At 39.9% G+C, this 21976-nt stretch overlaps 3 protein-coding genes across 3 annotated transcripts; all 3 read right to left on the minus strand.

Moving 5' to 3' along the window:
* Positions 1 to 1446: 1446 nt before the first annotated feature.
* LOC121908051 (interleukin-12 subunit alpha-like) lies at positions 1447 to 3795 on the minus strand. Its single transcript, XM_042427739.1, has 6 exons — positions 3067 to 3795; positions 2887 to 2973; positions 2680 to 2721; positions 2344 to 2466; positions 2020 to 2064; positions 1447 to 1775 (listed from the first exon to the last, which is right to left on the minus strand). The coding sequence occupies exons 1-6, from the start codon at positions 3130 to 3132 to the stop codon at positions 1647 to 1649; spliced, it is 492 nt and encodes a 163-aa protein (XP_042283673.1). The 5' UTR covers positions 3133 to 3795; the 3' UTR covers positions 1447 to 1646.
* A 1723-nt stretch (positions 3796 to 5518) lies between these two features.
* Positions 5519 to 16530, minus strand: LOC121908052 (schwannomin-interacting protein 1-like). The gene is made up of 7 exons (XM_042427740.1): positions 16387 to 16530; positions 14151 to 14260; positions 10294 to 10411; positions 7643 to 7849; positions 7199 to 7322; positions 6830 to 6923; positions 5519 to 6694 (listed from the first exon to the last, which is right to left on the minus strand). The coding sequence occupies exons 1-7, from the start codon at positions 16414 to 16416 to the stop codon at positions 6643 to 6645; spliced, it is 735 nt and encodes a 244-aa protein (XP_042283674.1). The 5' UTR covers positions 16417 to 16530; the 3' UTR covers positions 5519 to 6642.
* A 3079-nt stretch (positions 16531 to 19609) lies between these two features.
* LOC121908048 (DNA-directed RNA polymerase II subunit RPB1-like) lies at positions 19610 to 21957 on the minus strand. Its single transcript, XM_042427732.1, has 5 exons — positions 21603 to 21957; positions 21321 to 21467; positions 21107 to 21225; positions 19746 to 20781; positions 19610 to 19660 (listed from the first exon to the last, which is right to left on the minus strand). The coding sequence occupies exons 1-4, from the start codon at positions 21883 to 21885 to the stop codon at positions 19756 to 19758; spliced, it is 1575 nt and encodes a 524-aa protein (XP_042283666.1). The 5' UTR covers positions 21886 to 21957; the 3' UTR covers positions 19610 to 19660; positions 19746 to 19755.
* Between the last annotated feature and the right edge of the window lie 19 nt (positions 21958 to 21976).

Here is a 21976-nt window from a genome sequence, read left to right on the forward strand (position 1 = left end):
AAGGCAAGGAAATCACATACAGTTGTGCTCATAAGTTTACATACCCTGGTAGAATTTGTGAAATATCAGCCTGACTGATTATGCTGTAAACTTTTGTTTCATTTAATGATAGTGGTCAGGTGAAGCCATTTATTTTTACATAATTATATTTGCCCTTTTTACATCATAATTATAACTGAAATCACCAAAATGGCCGTGATCAAAAGTTTACATACCCTTGAATGTTTGACCTGATAATATACACACAAGTTGACACACACAGGTTTAAATGGCAATGAAGGGTAAGTTTCCACACCTGTGACTTGTTTGATTGTAATTAGTGTCTGTGTATAAATAGTCAATGAGTTTCTCAGCTCTTGAGAGACCCCTGCACATTTCATCCAGGGCTGCTCTGACTTTACTGGATACTGAGCCATGAGGAAAGCAAAAGAACTGTCAAAGGACCTACGAGAAAAGGGAGTTAAACTTTATAAACCAGTAAAAGGATATAAAAAGATATCCAAAGATTCAAAAATGCCAATGAGTAGTATTCAAGCTCTGATAAAAAAGTGGAAAATGAAGGGTTCTGTTGATACCAAGCCACAGTCAGGTAGACCAACAAAGATTTCAGCCACAATTGCCAGAAAAATTGTTCAGGTTGCAAAGAAAAACTCACATGCAACTTCAGCTGAAAGTTGTATGTGTGGTTTCAAGCTGAACAATAAGGAGGTACTTGAACAAAAATGGGCTGCACGGTCAAGTTGCCAGAAAAAAGCCGTTACTGTGCCAACGCCATAAAACAGCCTGCTAACAATATGCCAAACAGCAACTACACAAGCCTCAAAACTTCTGGAACAAAGTTATTTGGAGTGATGAGACCAAAATTGAACTTTATGGTCACAACTATAGACACTATGAATGGTACATGTCTTATAGATTCTGCCAGGGTATGTAGACTTATGAGCACAACTGTACCTCCTTATTGTTCATCTTGAAACAGCCACATCCAAAATATGGCCGATATTTCACAAATTCTACCAGGGTATGTAAACTCATGAGCACAACTGAAGCAAATTTAATGGTTTAAAAAAACAGACTATACATATTATTGTTTAGTGGTTGCAATAAATGACCAAGTATAGCTGTCAGGCAGTCTCTTGAAAGAAAGAAATGACTGAACTTGCTGTAACTACGATTATGTGATGTCACTGTAGATTCTCTTCAAGAAGGGAAAAATACTTAAATTGTCTCATATAATATGTTTTGGAGTTAAAACAATAAAGTAGTGTAAGTAAACAACAATGAATAAATGAATGACAAATCAGTATAATTTATGCAGGAAAAATATTTATTTGATGATTCTTAGAACCAATGACATGAGAATAAATAACTGAAAATAAATAGTCCAGAATAAAACAAATTTAAATATTATTAATAAATAAATAGTCTGTAAATACACTTTCTAAAAGGTACTTTAGCACATCACTGATGTTAAATATAAATCACAAACACAAAAATAATGTATCCGTAAAAAGTTATAAATTAGACTAAAGTGTTTTCTGTCACAATTAGATAGCATGAACTGTTACTATAGTTCACTGGATTTTATATGTAGACTGGTTCTGTATGTAGCTTTCTAAACTACTGATCTGTTAGAGCTCAAGGATTCATTTAGTGTGTTCACCAGAGTTCATGTATCCGATGACTCTGTTGATGGTGATGGTGCGGACCTGGAAGCCCTTCAGAACTTTGCAAAGGCTGAGTCTTTCATCGTAGGTGCTCAGCTTGTCTGAAGCCTTTAAAAAAACCCAACAAAAAACAGGTTTAAGGCATTGTGAAGGACATTACAGTCAGACTATAACTGTTCTTCCAAAAGAAGTATATGTTTGGAGTAAATGTTTTGATTTCTTGACCATTACAATAATATTTCTTTTTGTTAATCCTATTTTGGTACCATCTTCAATTTTGAAATCTAAAATAAAACAAACACATAAACGGATCATGAGTCATGGTCATGGCATGCACTGAAATATCTCTTACCTTCCTTGAGGCCAAGTCTGCGGAAAGAGACCATGTGAAGCAGTTCTGTCAAGAGCAAAAGATTAACTGTTAATTCATTTCTTAATTCAGTGGTACTCAAGATGCAGTTAATATGTATAAGTTATAGAATTATTCCTTTAAACCTCTCCCTTTACCTCTTCACATTTCTCTTTAAAATTTAACATATGTAATTTAACATATGTTATATTTAGAACAGTAGCCTCTAGTGTCCCTCGTGAGACAGCCAGTTTTAATTTTCATTCTGTATTTGTAAATAGTAGCAACACCACTGAAGCTATATGTGTATTGTGTAAAATCAGTTACCTCCATGAGTTCTTTGAGGCTGAACAGAACAGTACGGCTGAGTAAAGTGTCAGGGTCTGGCTGAGCAGCAAGAAATTTGTAGTAATACTGCAGATCCTTCCCAATGCTTTTTAGACATGAGTCCTAGATTGAAACACAGCAAAGACAATTATAAACACATATATACATATAAACTATCAGGCAGCAAAATACAGTTGATGAATATGTGTTAAAGGTTATTTCTTCCTACTTATATTTAATATGTACACTTTCATAATCTCTTAAAAGAGAGGTAGAAGAAGAAAAAGAAAAATTAAAAAAGTGGTAGTTTTGTCAGAGAGACAAAGCTTAACATACCTGATCAAATTCAGATTTAGCCATTCCAGAGCATGTTGGTTCCTGTGTGACAAACACAGTTACATTTTAGAGGCACAGTTACAAAATAATTTTAAAAAAAATAATGTATCTTGGCATAAAAAGGGGGTTAGGGTTAGAATATAGGACTGATTTTTCCCTATCTCACAACTAAAGTACATCTGTATGAAAAAAAGCTTCCTACTGTACCTTTGGTGCACACACAAATGGCGTGTTAGTCTCCATGTGCAGCTCCACACTCTGCTTTGTGCAGTCGATTCCAGTGAACAGGTTGTTCTGTGACGAGGAAAGAGAAATTTTAAACATCACTGTAAATTAAAGACAGATTAAAGATGACATGTAGACCTGCAGTGTAGTTTGCGGGCATACCTGCATGAGTGTATCGGTGATGTTCTCTAGAAGTGTTCTTGCGTAGATAACACAGGAGTCCGTCATCGGTCCTTTCACTGGCAGAGACTGGCTGACCTGCCACACAGGACAGCTGAGCACTAGAAGCAGCAGTGCAGGAGTAAAGTCTGGCAAGAAAAAGAGAAAATAGAGTCCCACATGTAAATCTAAAGTCTCAACTATTTTCTTTCAAAGACACAACATTGTTCAGTCAGTGGATATCACACTCACAGAGCTTGATGAGTGGCATCTTGAATAAGACTGTTGATTCCGATTCTTTGTTGTAACTGACTGAACTCAGACATCCTTAAGTATTTTATACCCAGGCTGACGCAGGGATTTCCCTTACGATACAGTGATGCTGACACCTGACTGTGCATTGAAAGAGCACAGTCAAGGTTGTGTAATTTCCTCTTTTTCCCCTACAGTACTGCTGAATAGTGAAACTGGAATTCACAACAACACTGATGATGAAATGGCATTTACTTTGATTTTGAGGTTAGAGAGATTCAGAGATTCACACTAATTCACAGTTTATTGTTGACATTTCCAAAGAGGGGAGAATGAAAGCATGATGTAATATTCTATTGTAATCCTGCACAGTCATGTCAAACATCTGTCGAATTACAGCCATGTCCAGTATATCAATATTAACACATTTCATTTTATTTATGTGTAAGACAAAGGGAAAAAAAAGATTGACAAACACATGTAGAAGGACTTTATAATTAATTTATTATTTATTTATGTATTTATAGGATAGGTTCACAGTTTTTCAAGTCTGTCTTAAAACAATATTCAGTAGCCCAAATGAACATTAAAACAGGTTTTGCTCACTGTAATCATTCCTCCTGTTCATACTGGCCATTAGAAGATCCCCTCCAAATGTGCTTACAATGTAAGTGATGATCTACAGTCCTTGTTTTGAGCAAAAATGTATTTAAAAGTTTATCTGAAGTTAATATGAGCCTTCAGCTGTCTGAGTTAGTCAAATAAAGTCCCACATAAAGTTTACAATCTTTTTAGTAAAAAATCCCCTCTTTGTGTCTGGACAAACAGTGATTTCCTAAACTTTGAAATACATTTTTGCACAGAAGGAAGACTGTGGATTTTGTCCCCTGTCACTTACATTGTAAGTGTATTGTGAAGGGATCTCGTAATGACAAGTATGAACAGAGGAATGATTATGGCTAGAAAAACGTGTCAATGTTAATTTGGGCACCTGACTATTTGGTTGTTGTTGTGAACCTATCCTTTAATAACTCAAATCAGAGTGTTATTTGGAATGTTTTTTTCATGTATGTACAAGAATTTGGCTTCTAATGAAAACGTATACCCTGATCTATTTATTTTTACTTGACTGACTTCTGAGCAGCCATCTGAGGAGGAAATTATTTACTGATTCCTGTAGTTCATGTGTGCTGAAGTTACATTATGTGTAAAATGTATTTTTTAATCAGAATAATTAGTATTTTTTGTTACTTTTAAATAATAATAATAATAATAATAATAATAACAATAACTTTGTGTCAGTTAATTTAGATCAACTGATGACTGTAACATGAGTGCTTTTTTTTGTCCCAACACTGTGGTGAGTTGTTCCCCTCTTGCATGTGGTAAGCCGTCCCAAAACTCAGTCCCACTTTTCAGACGTGTCAACAGAAGTGTGAATGGCGAGAAACCTAACCGTGACCTTTTGTGCAATAGTGAGACTGAATATGTGAATGAGAGGAGACTCACCTTAGCATGTAGCGCTGAATGAAACAATTTCTCTGTTGGCTTTTTAAGCATTTGGTTTCACAGTACATATCATTAACCCCTGCGTCTTTAGCTGGGGCGCCGAATGCAAAATAAATCTCATGAAAACCAGCCAAATAAAGACATAGATCACACACTTGAAACATTTATTATTTCTCTCTCTCTCTTTTTTTTTTTACAATCAATATACAGTACATTTATTAACGAAGCATACAATAAAAAAAGAAAGTTAACTTTATGTTAAATGACATTCTTAAAAAGCTGAGGGTGAAAACACTGTTAAAGACAGCCAGACAACAAGGCATGGTCTTCATCCTTTTAATAAAATCTCTTTTAAAGGACCAGTGTGAAGGATTTAGTGGCATGTAGCAGTGAGGTTGCAGATTGCAACCAACTGAATACCCCCTCCCCCTCCCCTTCCAAGCATGTAGGAGAACCTACAGTGGCCATGAAACTCATGAAAAACACAAGAGGCCCTCTCTTGAGCCAGTGTTTGGTTTGTCCATTCTGGGTGACTGTAGAAACATGGCGGTGCAACATGGCAGGCTCCATGAAACAGGACCCACTCCCTATGTAGATATAAAGTAACAAAAACACAACAATTCTTATTTTCAGGTTATTATACACTGATTAAAATATACTTATGAATATAATATTCCATTTCTGCCAAGTCCATTCTGCTAGATGCCACTAAATTCTACACACTGCACCTTTAACGTTTACATAAAATATGCCCATAAATCTTTTTAACAGATAAAATAGATATATGTATAGGTTGTGATTTGTTAATATTTTTGTTTTACATTTTTTTATGTTCACCCTTTTGTAGCATTAGTAAACTGAGCATAACAAAAATCACATTGCATATTTTTATTTAGAGGCTGCTCAACATGCCTCTACTTTTGCTTTTTCCCTACGTATTAACCCAAAATAATTTTATAACCTATATCTTCTTCATCTATTGTACAGATGCATTTGACAAATACAAATTTGTCTACATAAAGTTAAAAATGATGTTCATTATAGCTCTGAATGCATCTTTAAATAGCAGCTAGTGACTTACATCCAATTTTGTGTCTTAATGATCCTGACCGTAGAGACTGTAGTGAAGCTGCTGCAGCATTTAAACACCACTGTGAAGCTAAGCTGCAAATGTGCACAGATACAGGTAGTGTTTATGATTTTCTATTGCAACAGCTTAGATAGTTTGAGAGTTAATTTCAGTGTTAAACAGCAATGACACAGTGCCCTTAGTGAAAGAATGAATAAAGACATGGCTGGACAGGAGAGTCTGATCACTCCATCTTGGTTAGTATAGACACAAATAATTAATAGATCATGGGTTTCAGTGAGATGTGGCCCATTTGCAGAAGTCATTACCCTTTTTGAGACAAATGAGGTGCTCCCTCCAGTCCAGCATGAACATACACAAGTGTACCGTGCAAAATCATGAGCAGGTAAATCAGGGCTAGGGATGGAATTAAGTCAAGAGGATTCCCCTAATTCTATGAAATATGGCATTATTAATCATGCTGAGTGGAAGTGAAAAGCCTGCACAAACTCTACTGTGTCCATATTGAAAGCGGTGATCACTCAACTTCTTTTAGATGTTCTTTTAACGGGTCCTCGGACAACATTCAATGGTGCAATACATTATGAGTGTGTGTGTTAATACTATATGGCCTATTCAGCTCTCCAGAGACAGTCAGCACAGATGGAATTTCATTAGTAATATTAGTGACAGTCCATGGAGAGGTGTGTTGGATGGCGTGCAGACGGACACATGTGAAGATAGGGAGTTTATTTAGAGATGGCTTTCTCTGCCTGGTGCCGCTGATGGCTGTGAGCGTGCCTGTTGTAACAAAAAGACATTATTACATTCTGAGCACACATACAGTACATGTATAAATATATGAAGATGAGACATAGCAAGCATCTTTGCAATATAGATATAGAGGTTGGTAGATAGAAAGGCAGGGACGTTCACCTGGTGAGGTCCTCTATGTCCACCAGCATGGCGTCTTGCTCCACATGCAGTTCATCCCTCATCAGCAGCAACTGCACCAGCTCCTCATTTAGACCTGCATGAGATTAGATGTACAATGCATTGTTGAGGGTGTCACTATGGGGTAAAGGAAGGAATTTTAAGAGCATGATTTGTAAAAATGGTTTAAAAATGCTAGTTGATTACTAGAATAAACTAAGCCTTTTAGACATTTTGATCTTCATTTGATTTTGTCATTGTTAACTGAAAACTTAATTTCCTGTGTTTTCAGTTGCAGGAGGCATGTTCTTGTGTCTCATTCTGGCCTTGCACCCATGATGAAACATATGTGTGCGTGTCTCTTCTACTCACTCTGAATCTGTGAGTGTAAATCATTTGTGATGACTTGCAGCTGGCCAAGACTCATGTCCCTCATGTCCCCTCTCCTCAGATTTCTCTTCATCAATCCCTCGCTGATGTGGGGCAGATGGGGAAGCTATGTACATACACACACACACACACACACACCCAAAAACATAGACACAGTCAGTTATTGCATGTCAAATTGTGCAACATGGCTCAGACTTGTCCATCTATCTTATTTTCTGCTCTTTTGTATACTAGTATCAGGGGGGTTCTTTTGGTTATCGATTGTGTAATCGTTATTGTGTTATGCTACTGTAAAAGCAACTTACGGTCAGTAATTCTATTTTCAATTTGTTTTTCCCCATATTGTATTACTATTTCATTTTCCTGGATCATTTCCTAAAATGCCTTTTTCATGGAAGAGGAAGTAAAAAGATCTCTCTGACTAACCAAGTCAGCCACAGGTGAACGTCTGTGCAGTTGGATTTGTCTCTCCACCTCCACCTGCATGCGGGCCATGGGTCTTGCCAGAGCCAATGCCACACGGGCCTCCTCTTGGAGCCTCCGCTGCACCCGCCAGAACCCGCCGCAGTCATCTAACGGGTCTGAGTCCTCCTCTGCCGTGTCTCGATCTGATAAAGATGAGCTTTGCTTGCTCTGGAGAGAAAGTGGTATAGAAGTGATTTCAGGATGTAACAGCCAATGTGGTTCTCACATATGGTAATTACAAAGTGTAATGACTCCACCCCCATTAATAACCTACAGGTCTATTATCTGGATGTGTCCGACCATAAGGTTGTCTCAATGGATTTGACATTCCTGTCACCACCTACTAAACCTAAGTGTCAAATGCTTTTTCAGAACTGGAAAAGTATTGACCCAACCATCATGACTATGGACCTCCAGCACATCACCTACCCAGCTTCTGCATCAGTGGATGAACTAGTGGCACTCTACAATACATCTCTGAGCAGTGTCTTTGATCTTTATGCCCTTGTCAATACACATGAGGTCAACCTTTTACGCTCTGCTCCCTGATTCACTCATGACCTACAGAAAATAAAAACAGGTGGACAGGTGAACAATGCTTCAGACAATCGGGGCTCGCTGTCCGTAAACCGGCCTTTCGTGAACATCAAAGAACTAACTCAAAACCCCTTAAAGATGCTCAGTCACAGTTTTACTCCAACATAATTGTAACAATCCTGGCAACCCTAAGTATCTGTTTTCCACAATAAGTCATCTCCTGAAGCCACAATCATCTTTCCCAATTGAGGCCACAGAAGAGTGATGTAACAGCTTCATTGACTTTTTCAGAGCCAAGACCAACAAACATCCGCTCTCTGATGTCCAGCTCTTCCTCTCTGCCTCCTCATGTCATCGACCCTCTGTCTGGGAGCTCATCATCTGTAATCCATTTTACTGGCGTCAGTCAGAGCAACATTGAGGAAATCCTCAGGAAAATGAAACCCTGTACCCCATTCCCACAGCTCTGCTCAAATCCTACATGCCCATTCTCAGCCCCCTGAATGTCAACCTCTCCCTTCAAACCGGTAGTGTTCCATCTGCCCTCAAGGTTACAGTCATTTGCCCCCTCCTTATGAAGCCCACCCTGGACCCAGAAGTTCTTGCCAGCTACAGACCTCTCCAACCTCCCTTTCCTGTCCAAGGTGCTGGAGAAGGTGGTTGCCTCTGGGCTTCAGGACCACCTTAAACACAACAACCTATTTGAAATATTTCAGTCAGGTTTTCAGGTGTATAAATGACCTGCTGATGGCAGCTGATGTAGGGTCCCCTTCTCTCCTGATTCTCCTTGACCTGAGTATTGCATTTGACACTGTGGATCACACTATCCTCTTAGAGGGCCTCCACACCACCATTGGACTGTCAGAATCTGCACTTAAGTGGTTTCAGTTCTACCTTTCTGGTAGGACTGAGTATGTCTCACTGGGAGGATGCAGGTCCAGATCACACCCTGTCACCTGTGGTGCTCCGCAAGGATAGGTTCTTGGCCCCATCCTGTTTACCCTCTAAATGCTCCCCCTTGGACGTGTCATCAGCAGACATGGGATGTCTTTTCATTGATATGCTGATGATACCCAGCTGTACATCAAAACTGCCCCAAGCCTTCTGCAGCCATGTCTCACCTGACAACCTGTCTTAAGGAGATAAATACCTGGATGAGCACAAATATCCTCCAGTTAAACAGCAGCACAACTGAAACTTTCCCTATTGGCAGTCCACACTGGATTCAGTCATCCCCCATACCTAATCACACCTTTGACAGGCAGGACATCCCCCTTTCCTCCTCAGTCAATAATCTGAGTGTTTAGTTTGACCCTCAGCTTACTTTTGATGACCATATAAGACATCTATGCAAAACCTCTTTCTACCATCTCAAAACCACCTCTAAACTCTGCCCCTCTCTAACCCTGTCAGATGCAGTGAAACTTGTCCATGCCTTTATTTCCTCAAGACTGGACTACTGCAATGTGCTCTTCACAGGGACCCCTGGCAGGAGCATCTAGAAGCTCCAGTACATTCAGAACAGCGCTGCTAGGATCCTGATGAGAGTGTGTAAACACAAACATATAACACCAATTCTGTTTTCATTGCATTGGTTCCCTGTCTCCTTCAGGGTTGACTACAAAGTCCTGCTACTCACATACAAATCCATCAACAGACATGTATCCCTTCCTACAGGAACCAATCATACCACAAACCTCCACCTGCACTCTCAGATCTGCCAGCAGTTTGCTCCTCTGGGCTCCCAGTACTAAGCTCCACACCATGGAGGATGGAGCCTTCTGCTCTGCTGCACCATGCTTGTGGAACAGCCTTCCTAACCATCTGAGGGACGCACAGACCCCAGACTCTTTTAAAATAGGCCTAAAAACCTTTCTATTCAGAAAGGCTTAACTCTTGTTACTATCTTCTTTATGGTATGTTCTATTGTATTAATACTATGGCACTTTAAGTTTCTCTATACATGAAAAGTGCAATACAAATTAAATGTATTATTATCATTATTAGTGGGACCAGACAGAAACACACATTAAACACATACATAACAATACACAGTGACCCTAAGTTGTGCGTACCACAGGTGACAGCGGCGTGTCCAGACTGGTCTCTGTCCTGCTGTCCTCAGCATCACTGTCTTTGTCACTGCTGCTGTCATTAACAAAACACACCTGCAGGTTCACCCCACTCTGCAGCCTAAGAGAAAGAACACAAAGAGTGAGAGAGGAAATGTCGATCTTCAGTCAGAGACACTCAATAAGTCTTCTAGTTGAAATTAAACCAATAGAGAGAATAGGGAACATACTGATTGTTGTCTTATTTTGTTTACACACACACACACACACACACACACACACACACACACACACACACACACACACACACACACACACACACACACACACACACACACACACACACACACACAAGACATAAAGGAAATCACAGCACGTAGGATGTTGAAACTTGGTAAGGATTTAGGTCTTGATATTGATCCCCGACAAGGAGACCCTAAAAGACATTTTACACAATCACTAATATGACGTTAAGTGTGTATTTACAATTACACAACAAACAGAAACAAAAAGTGAATCCTTAAAAAATACATTTTGTTTGTGATGTTGACCGAATTTCCACAAAGAAGCAAAAGTATCTTCAAGAAGTTTTGTGGGCATCTACACTGTGTTGTACACTGTGTGTTAGATTCCATGGGGAATTAGCTGGATAGCTTTATATCACAATACTGATTGAACTGAGTGCTTGTTGTTGTAGTTTTAATTTAAAAAGAAGTTCATGTGTGTTAAAAATCTTTAAACAAGACTAGGTCAAAACCTAGTAATGTGATAAGCATATAATGCCAGTTGACAGTGCATTAAATACAGTACTATGCTCTATAGAGCATAGAGACATAGACATAACGTCCCTTTTTACATTGTGTGGCTTATTTTTCCAAATAAAGTTAAAAAGCCTGTCTAAACAAGAGATTTTATGTTTGGTGACATCAAGGGAGGAAAAGACATAAGAGGCTCTTGTTTTTGTATAAGCGGCCCACATAGTGACCGGCGCAACTGGATTTCTTCCATGCTCATGATGGCCAGTCCTACAGTGAAATTTACAACCGCCTTTGGCCTGGCTCACAATCATGGTCACGACATTTGGTATAAAATGGATTCTGGGATACTTGGCTGTCCCAAGCTTTGGCCAACCAATGGTGTAACTTTATCACTCAGTGAGTGTCTCAGTGACAGACAGACATGACCACAAATTACCAATTTTTTCAGCTGCTCAGCAAAATCCCATGGAAATAATAAAGACCAATGTCAAAGCATCTTATCGACATAAAATTACTGCATAAAATGTTTGCTTTTAATTAACACCCCATCTTTTACTTTGTGTCCTTTGGGTTTGGATCTTCTTTTCATGGTTTAGGCTAAGCCCCTTTGTTCCATTTAAATGAAATCTTAACGCTACAGCATACCCCCCCCCCACCTCACTAATGATCTTGTGTAGAGCTGCAATGATTAGTTTATTGATTAATCATTGTAGCTCTATTTCGATAATCAAATAATTGTTTTTCTCATTTTTTAAGAAAAATTGCCAAAATTTTATGGTTCCAGCTTCTCAAATGTGAGTTGATGCTTTTCGTTGTCCTACATGATAGTAAACCGAGTATCTTTTGGTTTTGGACTGTTGGTTGGACAGAACAAGATATTTGAAGATGTCACCTTGAACTGTGCTTAATAAAAATGGGAACTTTTCACTATTCTCTTACATTTTATAAACCAAACGATTAATTGATTAATCAAGAGAATAATCAGATCAATAAATGAAAGTTATTGTTATTTGCAGCCCTACTCTTTTGGCTGAATAGCAGCAAATTCCTGCAGCAAAATCTTGTGGAAAACCTTCCCAGAAGAGTGGAGGTTGATATATCAACACATTAAGAGTGATGGTTTTAGAATGAGATGTTAAGCAAATATGCATGGTTGCAATATCTAGGTGTCCATATACTTTTGGGCACATTGTGTATCGACGTCAGTTACATCATAAGCTGTGACTTATCAAGTGTAGGAACAAAAGCTATAGAAGGCTTTAATGAACACAACGTAGCATAAGACTCTCCCGAGCAGTTACACAGAAACCTCAACCTCAGCCTTTACGAGAGCTTGAAACACACCACTGAATTCCAGATCATGATACTGTCACTAAAAGAACCTAACAACCCAAAGCTATCTCCCCCCACACACTAGGATGAGAACAATAACTTATCCAAAGTCTCACAAACTGGACAGGGTGGTGGTGGTGGGGGAATTTCCCCAAACTAATCCCCAAAGGGTGCACCTTTACCTCCACTGGAGGTCACATAACTCCAACTCCACCGATCCCTGACACAAACTCATGTCAAGTATCACTTCTTCTTTCAGGAGTACACTTCCTCAAATGGTAAAACGTAGCTTGGGGGGCAGCCCCATTGCTTGATTTGAACGCCCCCTCCAGTGAAAAAGTCAAAGTGCCAGAGTGTTACTGGAGTTTAAAAGCTGTCATGAAAAGAAAGCAGAATTGTGTCGTAATTGTTGTGGCTTCGGTTAACCATCTTGTGATGTAATGCAACTTTTTCCACTGTGCGTGTGTGCATGTATTTGTAAGCATCCAAAGCCTCAGTAACAGAAATCAAAATTTCGAGCATTTAATATGTCAAACCTACTGTGTGTTACATCCTATCTTTATTTGGTTATTGCATTATTTTTGGAATAAAAACTGAAGATACAAAATGTTATTTTAAAAAATCTATTTGTTAAACTTTTTTATATTGATCTTTTGCATAGGTTAGTGCAAAAAATAGGGCAGTAAAAAACAACTGAAGACTAATGCATACAACTTTTAAGGCAAAATACGGAACAAAAGAAATAAAAATATTCAGAGATATAAAAAAATCTGTTTATATTTTTTGCTATCAATCCTTGTGTAGCAGCTGGTGATATTTAATTTTGGAATCAAACCCTTCAAATACTAATTATATCCCAGCGTGAGAATTTCTTCAAACATTATGTGACTCATAAAGCTGTGACATCTCTAAATTTCTGTTTAAGCAACTCATCACGTAACAGAGGTTAACCACCATGCCACATGCCCTCTGTGCCAACTCTTTCCATGCTTCTTTTTTCTGCTGCTGATAGTAAATCAGTTTCTGTTCAGTCAGTTCCCTTGGACTGACTGTAAACACTACTGTGACTTTTCCGGAAACCTTTCACTTTCATTTTGCCAGTCTGTCTGTAAAATGACTCACTCATTTTCATTCTCAGTGTTGCCATGTCTAACAAACACATGATATATTGACCTATTCATTTCACCCCTTTTATTGCACTATGCTGCACTTTCTACTACATGACTCGAAAGACTTCCAGAAAGCACCTGATGTCATGTACTGTCAACTGCACTTGATACCTACAAACCAACAAGCCAATCCAATCAGTTTTATCTTTCTGATTTGTGTGTTAGTGTGCAATTAGTTCATAGATAAAGTGAGCTGCTGAATAGCTCCCTCTCCTGCTTGTCACATGCTAAACTACCTTTTGATAATGACTTGTATGTACCATGTAGACAGAGCTCATGCTATAACATACATGCATTAATATATGGGTTAGACTGTTTTATACATTAGTAGGCAGTATTAGAAGGAGCTTCCTTTACAATTAAACCTACAATTAAATATGTATTATGTGATTAATAATGTTTTCTGTAAATCAATATTTAATGTAATCTAGGGCGTAACTCACTGTTACCCTGCCATCCATCCAAAAATAAAATATGACAAAAAAAGATCTAAAGCTGTCAGCTATCAGAAGCTAAAACACAAAAATATTGGTGCCAGCCTTCAAAGGACAGCATTGATCAAACCCTAACACATCCATACACACTCTCGATTGAAACCCACCGGGAGGCCGGGCCGTTCTTGCTGCAGCTGGTGTAGATGACTGGCTCGTCGTCATAGAAACTGCCAAGGGCAAGTTTCTGCCTGATGGACTCTCTCTCATTCCTCTGGGCCTGCCAGAAACCGAGAAAAATACATGAATATAAAGAAAAAATGATAAAAGTGCTGCTGCTGTAGTGCCACCTCTGCTTGATTAGCAAGTGGGACATACTTGCAGGAGGAATATTAAACTGAGTGGGTAGATGGCTATTTAAATTGAAGCTATATATACTTGTATGGCACCAAATGAAAAAGCCTTTTCTGGTTGAAAGAAGAGGATGAAAGGAGGAGGGACAATATGGATTATGTAGGTGTAAGCAGATGGAATGAATGGAGCATGCAATCCAATTTCCTGCCTTTCACACAGCAAGATGAGCTACTTTGGGGCTCATAGATGACACTGTCGTTATCATTTTATATTAATTACACTATCAAAGCTAACATATTTATAAAACTCTGTTCTTTGGCCTTCTCCTCGACCAAAAGATTCAAAAACAGGAACAGACATCACTGGTTCTGTAATTCTCCTAATCTGTCCACATATAATCAGTTAGCCCAAAAATATCATATTTCAATGGTCAATTTAAAATGATAGAAAACAGAATATCCAGTCTCTTGCTATTATAAGGGTATTACAATGAATAAAAAGCCCTGTGATGGACGCGTGAACTATCTAGGATGTACATTGCCTTTTACCCAGTTTATCCTGGGACAGACAGCTTCCTGTAGCAAAAGCCTGGCACAGAAAATGAATGGGCAAATGATCTGGCAGTTTATGTCCTCAACAGTTCCCTGATAGCACCTTATTTCAATATGGAGGGACAAAATACAGCAGATAAAATTTTTAAGCAGGTCCCCCCAGACGTGTGAAAACACATAATTGTATTATTGTTTAATATTTATTAATTTATGTTTCAATCCACCAAGTCATTCTTGCCACTTACAGCCACCAACAAAGCCCTGAGGCCTCTGGTAATCATTTGCAATCACTGGATTTTAACTGCTGTAAGTCATCAATAACAGTCTTTCTCTGCTTACTTGTCCACTAACAGACCATCATCAAGCCAACAGCTAATATCTAAAATAGTTAAAATGCAACATCATTCTGCACTGGTGTTTGGCAGCTTCCTGTCTCTCCTGGCTGACATTTTGTTCTTTCTGTTTATTTTTTATTAGAGCAATAGGCATGTTGTTTCACTTACTTAAATTTCTGATATAAATGTGTCCCCTTTCCTTCTTCTCTTCCTCTTTTTCTTCATTTGATCTCCTTCCCTCAATTATTTATCATGTTCCTTTCATATCAGCTTCTGCCCTGTAAGTGCCCTCAATTTATGATATTTCCATATTTAGGCCATTTGACCTGCTTGGGTTTTGGAGTCTTAATTTCTATCTCAGTGCAGAGAACTACTGAACAAAATGCTTCAGCACGACATGATTTTCTACTCTGGTACCACGGGGAAAGTATTTTTACATCATGGGATTGTGCCAAGTGCCCTCATATCCTAAGGCTGTCTACACAAAAGCACTCTACTCACAAACAACCGTTGAATAACACCTTCAAAATGATGTCTGTTTCTCTTATGTGTCAGCATTCTCTCTTGAAACACAAATTTAGAACCAGCCTGACACACACACACTTACACCCTCTCTTTTTATGACGCATCATTAGATGAGGCTGTGATGTAAGAGCATAAATCACAGTTCATTGCCTTCACTCTCCCAACCAACGCTCTGCCTACTGCCTGCTCATCTACTTCAGACAGCCGGATGTATTCTTTACTAGCAGACTTTCTAAGCACACACACACATGCACACACACATTCACATACAAACTATTTACCCATTTTATAATAAGTATATAGTGTAGCAAAAGCACCTTGTGGTCGCAATAAATAATAGAGAATTACTTCATTTGTATCTATAAGAAACTCAAGACAGCACACTATATCATCATCTATATTTAGACATGGAATTACTTCAAATTTTACTGCAGAGATGTATAAACAGAGATAAGCAGGTGAAGACCATCTATGAACACACCCACACCCCTTACAATCACATATCCACTCGTCCAGTATGGCTGATTCATCTACAGCAGCACACCCATGATGGATACCTATCATGTACACCTGAAAATATTCTCCCACATGCTACACCTCACGATTACACACTAACACATACAAACATGAAATCCACACACCTGATAAACGCGTTTTTCCTGGTGCACCATCCTTCAGCGCATCGTACTGAACAGCCGCCCTGCCCTTCTCTACACTGCAGTGAAGCTAGACCCAGGAGACCCTCTCATATACTGCAGCTCCATGCAGGAGAGTGAGGGTGGGAGGGAAGGAGGGAGGAGAGAGCAGTGAGGGGAGGGAGAGAGGCAGCAGAGAGAGGAGGGGGAATGTAGGAGCAGGGGAGGAAAGAGTGGGAAGAGACGGAAGTGGAGGAGGAGAGAGAAACGGAGGAGGGAGGGGAGAGATGGATATGCTGCTCGGTGCTGCCACTGCTCTCCAGATCTGTTATCTTTTCCTCCATCTTCCTCACTTGCTTTCTCTCTCCTGGCTTCTCCCCTTCATCTTTCTTTTAATGGAAGGAAAGGAACAAATGGTAGCTGCTAGAAAGCTGTGTCCTGATAAGATGAGACAATCCATATACTAGATATACAAGAAATAAGGGAAGATGAATGGCTGCACAGCAAGGTGAACAATATGGCGGACTAAAAGGCCGAGCTAAACATAGTCTGATAAATGAGACTGCAACCATGGAAAACAAAACCATTAAAGAGGCTGCAGCTGATCAATAACAGCTCCTCTAATAAATGTCAGCACTTTTGAGTAACACCGACATGGCATCCGCATCTGCTCGTTGGCCCAAAGCAGAACACAGAATTTTTAATTGCATATTATCTGTTTGTTTTGTCTCCTAAAGGAATCTTTCCACTGCCCCATTCCACATCACAGATTTGAGTGTGATGAGCCATTAAGAGAGACAAGAAAGCGCGGGGTGCACATGCCCACACGTGCATACAGAAACACAAATACATGCACGCACATACCCACAGTTAGTTCCCACAGTGCTGTGTCACAGTGCAGCAGGCTGATTAAACAACATAACATTTTGAGTCACCTTTCATCCTTCATCAGCATCAGAGGCCAAAGATCCTCAGCTTCTCTGTCCTCAGGTATTTCTCTCAGGGGCAGTGTCTATGCCATTATAATCTTATACTGTATCTACATACTGTATACCAGATATGCATAGCTTGAGATTACAAATGCTGTTATGTGAATATTGTTATCAGCTTTTGATCATTTATTTCCTTTTTTTTAATCATGATTTTTGACTTGCAATGTTTTTTTTTTTTTTTTTTGAGAAACCTGGACTTGTACTGAATCACCTTTTTGGTCTTGTCCCACAGTTTTTTTAAGAGATGTAGTGGAATTTGTGAGATCAAATGGACTCAGAAGGAGTTGTTCAGTGTTCAGAGAGATAAAATCAATCACTCACAGAGATGCTGGACAGTCTGATTCTCCCTCCACTGTAACAGTCCTCTGTCTGTGGTGCAAAGATGTCCTGGAGCTCCTCAGCCCAACTTCGGCTGTTTACCATTCGGCCTCTTCCTCCTCTCTGACGTTGTATGTCACCATTATTGCCATCATTTCCACAGTCCATCCACCAGTGGCCTGTCTCTCTCATGAATACTTCACCTTCCTCATCCATGTGCACATCACAGTTCTCCTCCATAGAGACAAACTGTGTGGAGTGGGGGAGGGACTATAGCTGGGAATGTGGCCAGAGATGGACTGAAGATAATCAGAGGTAGGTCACAGATCTGACCAAAATCAACCGCTTGAACGCTGGCAGTATCCGTCTCTTAATTTATATGGTGTCTTTATGTTCCCTGTGACCATGCAGAAAAGAGAAATTAACAAAATTGCAATATTAAAATATTGATCCCATATTCTGTGGTTGTTCAGTCTTACTCTTATTCATTTATTCTATATGAACAGAGGTCAAATTAAAAAACATTCTGCCAAACTTACTGAACTTCAAATGTATAGATGCTAAATTCTAATCACCTGTAAAATAAAAAGGTAAAATCATACTGTATATAGCACATGCCGTACGTAGCACTCACCTTCATTGTAGACATGAAACCACTCCTTAAGATACAAAAATGCAAAAGTAGCAATTAATTAGCGCAGCACTGACTGCTTCTCCCATTCTGGATAGAGACAACAAGATGATCACCCGAGAATGGATTTTAGGATTTCTTGCTCTTCAGAGTAGTTCTAGGAGCTCAGTGCCCTGCAAACTCCAAACAGCTGACATACAAGAACTGTAGTAAATGAAAAGGAAAAAACACAAACGCACATCCCTTCTTTCAGAGAGAGCAACATTACACGTCTCTCTGTTGTCACGTGTGGCTTAGTTTCAGTGATGTGTGTAAATCTGTGTTTGTGTGTGTGTGTGCGTGAGTGTAACGTCACAGGGCGCCCAGAGGAGAGAGCACCATGTGGAAATATATAGGAACAGACAGAATGGGGTGTGTGTGCACACTGTAAGAAATGTATATCGGAGTGAAGGGGTTTCACAGAAAACTAGAAGCATAATTATAATAAAAAGGAAACTGAGGGAAATACATTTATACACCCTGCCAAAAGATTTTTCCCTCTTCAACATCCCATCTCCAAACTGTCAGCAGTAAGAAATGAGCCTTGGTAACATGAACAGTACCTGGGTAAAAGATCATTTAAGTCAATGTAGAGGAAAATGAGCACAGAATGAAGCAACCAGCTGAATCTCAGCATGCTGAATTAGGATTGCATGGGAGTTTTTCAAAGAAAAAAAAAAATCATGTTTTATCAACCATTTTGGAGGGGTGCCAATTTACTCCAGCTGTTCTGCACTACCTCCCATTAGAGCCTCAACATATTTACATTTTATGATAAGAGAAGCAACTGAAAGAGTTGACAGCATTTACTGGGGCATCATATCAGGACAGTTTTTTCAGTGTGCACTAGCAACAGCCTTATTTTTTTGGTGGCCAGCAGACCCCGTTTGACTCCTATAAAGACGATTGCCATTTGCAGCACAAATTACTCAGGGTCCCAGGCACCCTTTCAGGTTTAATGTTGCCTGGGATATAAACAATGTCTAAAAGAAGCCTTGGCATAGACAGTAGCTTTGTGAAGCTTTTAGTGCATAGTTTGAGATGTCAGTTCAGCTTGGACTCTGCAATTTATGCTGGGCATTAGAACAGTCACTTGTCAAATGATTCATGGAAAAGAAATTAATCATTGGACCCCTTCATCAACTGTAGTCATTTGTGGTGTAAAATTACTACCATTAAGTGGAAATTCTGGGGCATGGGCAAATATCAAAACATGTGCATTATGGATTAATCACAACTCCAGACCAAGTTCTAAGTAAACACATTTATTGAATGCTCACTTATCACTGGACGCCAACCCCTGAAAAGGTAAAGACAGTTATGATTGAGAAACTACCTTAAATTCATACAGTCATTAATTCAAGACATTTACAGGTGGTCCTTACCATTTGGAGTTCATTTTTTAGGTAGTAGGTTTGTCCAGTCAAATTGAGGATGGTCTTGACCTGAGTGAGGAAACCAGGGCACAGGTTGCCAATAGTGGAAGCCTGAAATTGGGTGTGATCGAGCCTGGAGTCCAGATTTGTAGCCAGCTTGAGGCACGTACTTCTGGTCATCAGGGATTTTGCCAACCTTGTTGGCTTTGTATGAAACGTATTGAGCGAAGGGGAGCTGGTTGTAAGGAACAGACCCACTCATTGGGCCTGGATAGCTGCTGCTGGGTTTGGTTGTATGGGTACATGCTTTAGTTGTTGACACGGTGGTGGTGGTGGTGGTAGAAGTAGTTGTAGGAGCAGAAACAGTTGTTGGTTTTGTTGTAGGACTTGTTGTACATGGTTTAGCAGTGGTAGTGGTGGTTCCAGTAGTGGGTTTGGGGGTGGTAGTGGGTTTGGTGGTGGTGGTGGTGGTGGTGGTAGTGGCGGTAGTGGTGGTAGTGGGTTGTGGTGCCGTGGTCACCACTGGGAGATTTGGAAGAGGGTAGTAGGGGTAATATGGGTAATAAGGATAGTAAGGATATGCAGGAGGCTTCATTTGAGGGAGTTGTGTGTCAGGCTTAGCAGTAGTTGTCGGAGACGCAGTGTCTGTGGTTGGTGCCGGTGTCATTGTCATCATATACATGTAGTAATAATACCAATAGGCAGAATACAGACTACTAGGATCATAGATGTAAGAGGGCTGCTGAGCAGGCTTAGCAGTAGTCGAAGTAGGTGTTGCATCAGGGGAAGTAGGTGCTGCATCAGGGGAGGTAGGTGCTGCATCAGGGGAGGTAGGTGCTGCATCAGGGGAGGTAGGTGCTGCATCAGGGGAGGTAGGTGCTGCATCAGGGGAGGTAGGTGCTGCATCAGGGGAGGTAGGTGCTGCATCAGGGGAGGTAGGTGCTGCATCAGGGGAAGTAGGTGTTGCATCAGGACGTGGTGACATTGGGCAGGTGAATTTAACTAGATTCCTCAGCCAACTCATTGGCAACACATAATTTCCATTCTGAAACAAGATTAGACAAGAAACAGCACAAGCTTTTTTAGAAGTTAGATAGGCTCAACTGTTGAGTTACCAGAATCTTGACAACTTTTTTTTTTTTTTAAAATCTGAAAACTACCATTTAAAAGACAACAACAAAAAAAAAAAACCTTGAACAAGTAGCATCAAACTGGTAACAAGGAATCAGGGTTTGTTCTGTGCATTCAACATTGTAATATTTACGGACGCCAGTACTTTTTAACCCAAATACCTTTAACATAGTCAAGGTGAATACATGTTTGGAATAAATTAAAGACACCAGTTAGTCAAATTAGGAGCAAAAGTATACCTCTTGCAGCACATAGCAGCCATCATAGGGAACAACTAATGCAAGTCCCAGTGCATTCTGCCGCATTGAGTAGCCACAGGGTTCAGGCACCTGGATCAAAGGCAGGGGACCTGCATTGCCTGAGGAGGAGAAAAAGATTCTATAACAACCTGTTCTGTGCTTTACAGCTTTAACACACTGTACATTTGTATTTTTGTTGAATTGATTATTCTACCCATGTCCAGCTGTAAGTCAGCAGCTCCAGGTCCCATGGCTTTCAATTTCATCTTGTTTTGACCACAGTGCAGTGAAGGGTTCAGGCGCCTCCATGCTGCTTCATTTACCATGGTATCCCCCCGCTGTGATGCCTGCTCAGACAATCCTTAGAGAACAAAAGATGTTCAGGTAGAAAGTTAGTAGCAGAGTATCATGCTGTAGTATCATCATCAGTAGGACTATCATGCAGCACTTGAATAGAGTATGTCAAAATAGAAGGACCTTAACAGCGGAGTCTTACCTGTGCCATCTGACTGAGCCAAATCAACATGCAACAATTTATCATTTCCCATGGCAGCAACAAAGGGAGATCCTGACTGGGAGTTAATCTCTGTCCCATTAAAGAGAATGCTTCCTGTCCTTCCTTCCATCTCTGTGGCCTCACTAACTACCTTGTTCTGTTTAGCTTTTTTCCTCAGCCCTTGCCAGCTAAAGCAAGTTAAACTCGGGGCCAAAGAGCACAAGAGCAATATGACTGCCACAATTTGACGTGATCTGCGTCTCCTTCCATCTTCACCTGTCATACTGGAGCTGCACACCCAAAACAGGTGGAGAACACTTTGCTGTGAAGAAGGACAACTGAATCACAGCTATTAATACTGGACACATTTTAGA

Source organism: Thunnus maccoyii, chromosome 12 (assembly GCF_910596095.1).
Source record: "Thunnus maccoyii chromosome 12, fThuMac1.1, whole genome shotgun sequence".
Classification (NCBI taxonomy): Eukaryota; Metazoa; Chordata; class Actinopteri; order Scombriformes; family Scombridae; genus Thunnus; species Thunnus maccoyii.